General features: G+C 65.8%; 1 protein-coding gene across 1 annotated transcript in view; it reads right to left on the reverse strand.

Moving 5' to 3' along the window:
- CAMTA1 (calmodulin binding transcription activator 1) overlaps nucleotides 1-8,465 on the reverse strand; it is a 749,204-nt gene that overhangs the window by 100,978 nt on the left and 639,761 nt on the right. The window contains exons 11-12 of the mRNA XM_006766821.2: nucleotides 5,154-6,994; nucleotides 1,088-1,214 (exon numbers count right to left, since the gene is read on the reverse strand). Coding sequence (XP_006766884.2) covers nucleotides 1,088-1,214; nucleotides 5,154-6,994 — 1,968 coding nt within the window. The remainder of the gene's footprint in view (nucleotides 1-1,087; nucleotides 1,215-5,153; nucleotides 6,995-8,465) is intronic.

Raw genomic sequence — 8,465 nt, forward strand, 5'->3', positions numbered from 1 at the left:
GAGGAGACTCTGCCCTGAGCTCGGAGCCTGGGCAGGGGGGTTGGGAAGGCTGGGGAGGCAGACAGCTGGGAGGGGGGTGGGGGGAGGGCCAGGCTCTGTTGGGAGCACCCCTGGTGGAAACTGGTACCGGCCGACCCCACCCCCGCCTCTCTTCCCCACCTGCCGCCTCTGCAGAGAGCGCTCTCTCCTTTGTAGCCCGGGCTTCAGATGGCACAGGGTGGACCTCCGTCCCTGCCACCTACCTCCCTGTGTCTCCGTTCACTGCCTGGGAAGTGGGACAGGTCATCCCTGGGGCGACTGGTATGGGAGGGGCCAGGCAGGGTGGTCCCAGCACCAGCCCGGGGAAAGCCTGGGCTCTAGACACAGGTTCCTGCACAAACCACGCTCCTCGCTTCACCGTGCCGCGCTGGGGCCGCTTTCCAGCCGCGGGGGACTCAGTGACCAAGAAAGACAGACTCTGCCCGTGTGGGGCTGACAGGCCCCTGGGGAGGATGAGTTGTCAGACAGGTCACCAGCTAAGCAGAGGATGATGAACCCCGAGGGGCAGCCCTTGGGGCTCCCACCTCTGAACCTGGGAGCAAATTCTGTGCAGGCACCTTCTCGGGGCACTGGGTGGGTGGAGGCCTTCGGCAAACTTCCAAGGAGCTTGTGTGGATTAGTCTGAGTTTGACACCCCTCCCCCATCGCCCACCAGGCCTCTGACCTCCCTGCGCCCCAGGGGCACTGGCCCTGTGCGCCCATGGCCTGGACTCTCTTATTCATACGGCACCTGGTTGGCTCGGGCCGTGAGCGCGTAGGAGGAGAGAGGCCCGCGTGCTGCAGAGGCGGCCCCTGACCTTACGCAGCTCCTGTGGGGCCCCCACCTGCCCCACTCCCACCAGCTCCCGCAACCCGTCAGGGCTGGGAGGTTAGAGCTTCCGCAGTGGCCAGTCCCCGCCTGTCCCTGCCCCATATGGGGCCCATGAGCAGAACAGGGGCCGTTATAACAGCCCATCGGGGCCCACTTGTTCACAGCTGAGGGGGGGTGAGGCCCAGAGCGACGCCTCAGCTCGCTCAGGGTGCCCCGCGTCCAGGCCCCGCATCTCACCTGGGCAGTAGCAGCGCAGCACGCCGGGCTGGATGAGGGACGCAGGCACTGAGATCTGGTCGAACAGGCAGCTGTAGTTATTGCTGGCTTCCTGCCACGGGCCTGTGATGAGAACCTTCACTCCTCCCTGGAGGGGACAGACAGCGGGGACAGCGTCAGCTGCCGAGGGTCGAGGGACACACCCTCTGTGGGGGAGCCCTGGTCCCTTGGGGCCCCGGGGCCCCTCGCTCCCTCAGCTGGCATCCAGCACGGGCGCAGGGCTGACCCCTGACCCCTCCTGCTTCATTTCGGTTCCAGGCAGGAGCAGAGTTTTCTAATCTTTTCGGCCCCGGCAGCCCCTGGGAACTGGCCTGGTGGACCCCTGGGAGAAAGGGGAGGACAGGGCGGGGGCCGGGTCTGTCCGGGCTGTGGGCAGACTGCGGGAGGCTCGGGTTTGAGGAGGCCTGAGGCCTCAGTGTCCTGCAGAGACTGATGCCTGGTGGGTAATGCAAAGGGACCAGGACCCCAGGTCTGGTGGGGATCGCCGAGGAGGGGCAGGTCTGGCTTTGGAGATGTCACTTTACCGCGAGGCAACCACAGTGTGGAGGGCAGTGGAGAGAGACAGGAGCCCAGAGCAGGAGGCCGGGTGGCAGTGTTCTCAGGCCAGGGCCCCGCCTCTCTGGTGGGATCTGATCTCCAGGGCCCCTGGCCTTGCTTCTCTTGGCTCAGATCTAGGGTTCCACCGGGAGAGTTGGGGCTCTGGGAGGGGCAGGGCTGGGAGTGGGTGCTGGCTGGGCGGGTGCCCCCTGCCCCAGGCAGAGCCGACTCTGGGATGCCTGCAGCACGCGGCCAGCTCAGGGGGCCGTCCTGCTGCTTCCTGGGAAGGGAAAGCGCAGTGGCTTCAGAAGGCTGCGGTGACCATGTGCGGAAGAAGGAAGAGGAAAATAACAGCACCCACAGCTGCTGGCGGGAAGCCAGGGCCGCTGCGGGGGACAGCAGGCTGCAGGAATCACTGCGGAACCAGGGCTTTCTCCATGGCAACCGCGAACCAGGGCCTTCTCCATGGCAACCGCACAGGAGGGGCTCAGAATCCTTCCTTTCAAGGGATGGTTTCCATGGCAACCCTTGCCCTGCTGCGCTGAGCTGCGGTGACGCAGGCACCTGAAGGCCCTAATTGTGTCCTCCCCCGCCTGGTGCCGCAGGAGTGGGTGAAGGGAGGTGGCATAGAGGGCTTGGGGGAGGGGAGGGAGCAGCAAATGCCACCGAGGTCGCCCTGTCCTAGGAGTCCTGAGACAAAGGACCCAGATTTCTGATGCACCTGGGGCAGATTCTGGGGCCCAGGGGCACCTCCTGTGTGTTTGCATGTGTGTGTGTGTATATGCATGTGTGCGTGTGTGTATATGCATGTGTGTGCATGTGTATGCATGTGTGCATGAGTATATGCATGCATGCGTGTGCGTGTGGCCGCCTGCAGCTGGAGGTTAAGAGAACAGAACACAGAAATGGGAGCTGCCTGTGGGAGTGGGGACCCTCTGAGAAGAGACAGCGAGGTGGCCCCAGCCTTGGTGTTCCTGCAAAGTGGGTGCGCCTGACCCCATATGTACAGACTGGGATGTCCCAGCACAGAGCCCTCTGGAGCCTGGCAGAGCCTGGCTAGAACCAGGGTCCTGCCTGTCAGCAAGCAGGCCTCTGGCCGGTGGAGCAGGGGAGGGGCGAGCATGCAGGCCAGGGGGTTTGAGGGAGGGGAGGAAAGGGGAGGTCAGTAGAGAAGGGGGTGACCCAGGAGGGGGGCCCCTCTGCTGCCCACTGGGGACCGTGGGAGGGTGGCGCCCCTGGGGCCTCCGCAGAGGTCTCTCCACTCAGCCACATCGGGTGGTTTCCGTGCATTTTCCAAATCACATTGGATCTGAGCTGCTTTTGTTCCCAGCAGCTGTGATCACCCGGGGCTGCTGGGAAACTAGGGCAGAGGCTCCCTCCGCGAGGTTCCTGTTCCCGTGCTTCCCTCTGGTGGCCAGCGGCTGAACTGCATGGAGCCGCAGGCTGGGACTCGGGGGCAGAACGGAGAGGAGGCCAGGCCTGCTGAGGGCCCTCCCTAAGGCCCCTGGCCAAGGCCCGCGGGCCAAGGAGGCCTGAGTGCGGGCCTGGACGCCCAGGACCTGCACGCCCACGACCTGCACGCCCAGGACCTGCACGCCCAGGACCTGCACGCCCAGGCTGTGGCTCCTGGGAAGAGGGCTCCCCCTCCCGCCCTTCAGCTCCTGCAGGACTCAGGCTCCAGGGAGCCTCAGTGTCCTGGGGAGCGTGGCGGGTGCTGGGACGGTGCCACTGAGATTGGTGCCACTAGGGGAGGCACCCCAAGCCACAGCAAGGGAAACCGGCTGGAACCTTCTAGAGCCTTGAGGGGGGCAGTGTGGGAGGTGGACAGGAGACACAGGTGCTGCCTGAGCACCTTACTGAGTCCTCACACCCCACACCAAGGTGGAGACGGGAAGGCCGCTCCCGCCCCCGTCACTGTGGGAAGCGTGGGCCAGGCCTGGAATCCAGACCCCTCACCACACAGGGCGGCCGCCTGGACGCCTGAGGACGTTAACGCCCCGCACACGCAGCGCACGGGCGGGAGCTGCTCTGACCCGACGCCGACTGTACTTCCAGGCTCCTGTCTGGAGGCGGGGCCGCCAGTGGCTGACATGGCCCCTGGGAGCTGGGGGCACTGGCACACAGGTTTTATCTCAGCTTTGCCATCAAGGAAGGGGGTAAGCAGTGTGAGCCTCCTGGCCAAGTCTGTGACACGGAGGCCCACGTCCAGGTGACCCCGCCACGGTCGTAGGCAGTCAACCAATGAGCAGCCTCTTTTCACGGCCAAGGCAGGAGGGTGTGGAGAGAGCACTGTGGCCGGGAATAATGGCCATTATCCACTGAGGACAGACTACGGGCCAAAGACCACCGAGCACTCCTGGCAGCACGCCCGAGGCAGGTGCCGTTACATCCCCATCTTACAGGTGAGGAAACTGAGTCACAGAGAGGCCATGTCTGGCAGAGCCAGGCTTCCCTCCCAGGCGTGCCCCCGGGACGTGCCCCGCACCACCGTGCCCTCACCAGAGCCTGCGGGAGACTCGGCAGCGGGTGCCAGCTCTGAGGGGTGCATTGCCTCTCAGGGCACACCAGCACCCAGTCCCGAACTGGGTGGGCATTGTCCCAGGACCCCCTGCCAGCGCCTGGATCTGGAAGGTGCCTGGGCACTGTCCTACCGGAGGGGGTCTGTGGCCTCAGGGAGCCCAGGAGGTTCAGGGTCTTTGAGAGCATCCCTCCCTTGTCCGGGCAGCAGCCCCATCCCCGCCCTGACATTGAGGGAACATGGCAGTGGCAGTGGCATCAGGGGAACCGCGAACAGCCCCCAACTGGGAGAAAGGGCCCATCTGGGCCCCGAGCACCCGGCCGGTGGGCTGGGAGGAGCGCGCCCCGGGGTGCAGCGAGCTGAAGGCTGGGCATCTCCCTTCCTGCGTCATTCTAGCTGGAGAGAAGGCCAAGGTCGCTTCCTGAAGCACATGCTACTGTGGCCCAAAGGTTTCCTGCAGCTCTGGGCTCGGGGGACTTTGATTGGGTCAAGGTCCGATTTAACTGAGCAAGTCTTACAGCAGCCTATTCAGAAGCTGTGCCCTCCCTCTTCATTTGTTGGGAACTGGTTTTTGCTTTGTATCCTTTTGTTTAGCAGTGAATGAGCAGCGGACGTGGCTGATCTATGATGCTGACTTTCAAATGGTCTTTTCCAGCTCTAGGAGCCTCCCCTGCCCCCTCCCCCAAAACAAAGCAGAATGTAGGTGGAATCTTAACACGTGAGCCAGGTGACAGAGGACTGCTCTGGCCGGAGGGCCCCCCGGCCCCCGCGGAGACCCCTGGCCTAAAGCTACTGGCTGTGATGGAGGCTGAGCACCGGGCCGGGGAGGGGAGGTATTTCAGGTGACCTGGGACGGCCAGCTGGGCCTTCGTGGTCTGGAAAGCCACATGCAAATGAGCTCCCTCAGCTCCCTGCTGGGGGTGAGCAGGCGCGATGAGGGGTGACAGGGAGGAGATGGCAGCTGCCACTTACCTCCGGGTAGGACCACTCCGGCGAGTAGTCGGTCACCATGAACACCCGTCCGCTCTGCTGCAGCATCCCCAGGGTGCCCGGGGCCGAGGCGGCCGAGACCACCTCGGCGACGTGCATGTAGGCCATGGTGCCGGCCCCGCCCTCGGCGCCGCTAAGCTGCAGGCTGCCCTGCTGGGGGCTGCAGCAGGGGATGCACATCTCGGCCTGGGCGAAGGGGGCGCGGGCCCCGTCCTCCGACTGCGAGAGCGCCGCGCCGTCCCCCGACACCAGCTGGTGCCCGTAGATGGTGCCGCTGCCCCCCTCCACGGAGATGAAGTCGTTGATCAGGTCGGAGAACTGGTTGCTGAAGGAGATGTCAAAGTGGTCCAGGCTGAGCTCCATGTTGGAGGCGTGGCCGAGGCCGGGCTGGGCCACGGGGTACAGTCCCTGCACCACGTTCCCCGGGAGGAGGGGGACGCCGCCCGTGCTGCGGATCACCCCGGGGGTCTCGGGTTGCAGGTAGTGCTCGGAGCCGCAGGCCTGCAGCTCCCCGGACTTGATCAGGCCCTCGCCCCCTTCGGCCACCTGCGAGGCCTCCATGGTGACCTCCCCTTCCGCACCCATGGCCTGGAAATTGGCCTGAAACTGCATGAGGTGGAGGGAGGAGGTGGACTCTATCCGTGTCTCCACGTGGCCGCTGCAGGAGCTGGTCTGCGAGGAGGCCTCCGTTTTCACCGTGGGCATCACGAAGGTGCCCCCGGAGTCGCTCAGGCTGCTGTGGGAGCTCTGCTCCAGGGGGAGGGGCTTGCTGGCGTCCTGCAGGAAGAAGCTGGGGGAGGGGGTCTGGTGGATGTGGGGGCTGTGGCCCGTCTGGCTGAAGCTGGACGCGTAGTCCTTGTTGGAGTCGATGGCGCTGAAGTCCATCTGCTCCAGGGTGGTGCTGGGGCTCAGGCCGCCGCCCGACGGCAGCAGGCCGGGGCCCGCGCTCAGGCTGAGGGAGCCGGCCGCCGCGGCCGACGAGGAGTACGCTTCTTTGGCCATCTGCTGCTCGAAGGAGGTGTCCTCCGTCTTGATCTCCTTGGCGAGGACGGTGGTGAAGCTGAAGGCCCTCTCCACGGGAGGCGAGTGCCGGACGCCGGCGCTGACCATCTCGGCCTTCAGGCCCCCGCCCCCGTATGTCTGGCCCTGCTTTGGGTTGTTGAGGAAACAGTCGGGGTCAAAGTTCATGGTGGTTTCTGGAATCTTCCGGCCGCCGTCCAGGGTGGTGGAGAGGACCAGCTCTTCGGAGACGTTGGAGGGCAGCATGGACAGGCTGTCCGAGCCGCCCGGGGTGGGGAAGGCGAACTTGTGGCCGTCGGAGCTCATGGCCAGGACCAGGCCCTGCGAGGCGTCGGGCGAGAGGAGGTGGTGGTTGGGGCCGGCGGTGGGGGACATGGTGTACACGGCCTCGTTGGTGACCTCGGACATGAAGACCGTGGCGCTCTGGGACAGGCTCCCCATCACGGAGGCCACCGCCATGCTAGACACGCCGGTGACCACGGGGCTGTCCGCCATGTCGGGGTCGCTGTTGAGGCCGCTGCTGATGGACACGGGGGAGCTCTGGGTGGTGTCGGGCACCTCCACCTGGTTGGTGGACGAGACCTCGGTGCTGCTCTGGTGCAGCAGCACGGGCTTGGCCACCTTGCCGTTCCTCTTCTCGCGGCTCGAGCCCTTGCCGTGGCTGTGCTCCTGCTTGCCCTCGGACACGTCATTGTGCTGGACCTCCGCGTGGCCCCCGTAGCCGCCCGTCCGCGGCTCCACCTTCGGCGAGATGATGCGGTGTTTGGCACTGTTGCACTTGTGATGCACGCTGCTGCCCGCTCCTGCAGAGGGCAGAGGCACAGCACGCACACACGCATGCCACACACACACAAACACACGTGTGTGCACACACGCACGCACACACACGCACACCAAGAGAGAGTCAGAGCTGGGCTGCAGCAGACCTGTCTCTGACCAGCTGGCAGCTGGCAAAGCCCCTCCCGGGAGCCCCTGAGCCCCTGGGACTGGCGTGTAGCAGCCCCTCAGGATTGGGGCCCCTGACCCCCGGCCCCAGGCTCTCATGTGTCCCGGTCCCCACCCTCCACACCAGCCCCCTTTCCTCCATTCGCTTTGCAAGTGGTGGCAGCAGTGCCCTGACCACGGGAGGGCGGGAGGAGAGGACCGAGAGAAGGCCATCTTTCAGGGAGACCCGCCCACCCTCGGAGCCGCCGCCTTCCCTGGCCAGGCTCTCGCTGGCGGGGCTCAGCCGGGGGGGTGGCCTGGTCCCTCTCCACCCCCTGGAAGTGTCCAGGCCCGCAGGCCGGGCAGCATTGCAGGAAGCCCCTCCCCGCCAGGCGCAGGGAGCCCCCTGGGACCGGCAGCCAGAGGTGGACGGGGTCCCGAGAGCAAGGCCTGCTCTCTGGGTCGCTCCCAGGCCCCAAGGCCAAAGGGGGCCCAGACTTTGCTCTGTGGGCCGCAAGGAATTCGGGGCCACCACCCTCTGTCCAGCTGGCTGACCTGTCCTCAGCTCTTTGTGGGGCAAACTCCTTCTAAAACGCAGCAAGGACAGAGCCCCGCCCGGCTCAGCGGCAGAGAAGGAAGAGCCACACGGCGTCCGAGCCCTAGCGGGTCAGGTCTCACGCCCGCCGGGACCCCAGGACGCTTCTCCCGCTTTCCTCGCCCACTCCACCCCATTTCCATCCCGCCTGGTAAGGGTCAGTTTGCTTTAAAGGGTGAATCCTCCCCCGACCCCGTCGCAGCCTCGCCACCGTGATCCCTAAATGCAGGCAGACGTGGCGGGAAGCGAGGTGGCCTCTAACGGGAATGTCTCCTTAGGGCCGCGCAGGGCGGACGCACACTTCAAAGGGCAAACTGTTACCAGGAAGAGACCCTGGGATGGAGAGCGCGGGACCCTGGCCGCTTGGCGGAGACGGAGGTGAAAGGCAGCCCTCTAGCTTGAGTAGCCCATTGACTCAGGACTGATCCCGGGAAGCCCAGGGACCGGGGCCCCCTGCTGACATGGCCCAAGGGCACTGGAGGCCTGGAGGGCACTGCGGTGGGTGGACAGAGGCCTGGAGCCCCATCCCCAGGCACCCCAACTCTGCTGCCCCCACTCCCAGGGGAGCTGCCTCCTTGGGAACTGCTGTCTCTGCCTCAAGTGGGCCCCCCGCCGGCTGGGGGGCAGGACAAGGGTGAGTCTGGCCTGGGGACATGCTGTCGCCTGACCCCGGGCTGACCCCTCCCCTCACTGGCCATCATGGTGACCCCTGCGAGGAGAGCTGTGCCGCTGCTGGCAGAGCCCCTGGGCCCATG

Source organism: Myotis davidii, unplaced genomic scaffold (genome assembly GCF_000327345.1).
Source record: "Myotis davidii unplaced genomic scaffold, ASM32734v1 scaffold299, whole genome shotgun sequence".
Classification (NCBI taxonomy): Eukaryota; Metazoa; Chordata; class Mammalia; order Chiroptera; family Vespertilionidae; genus Myotis; species Myotis davidii.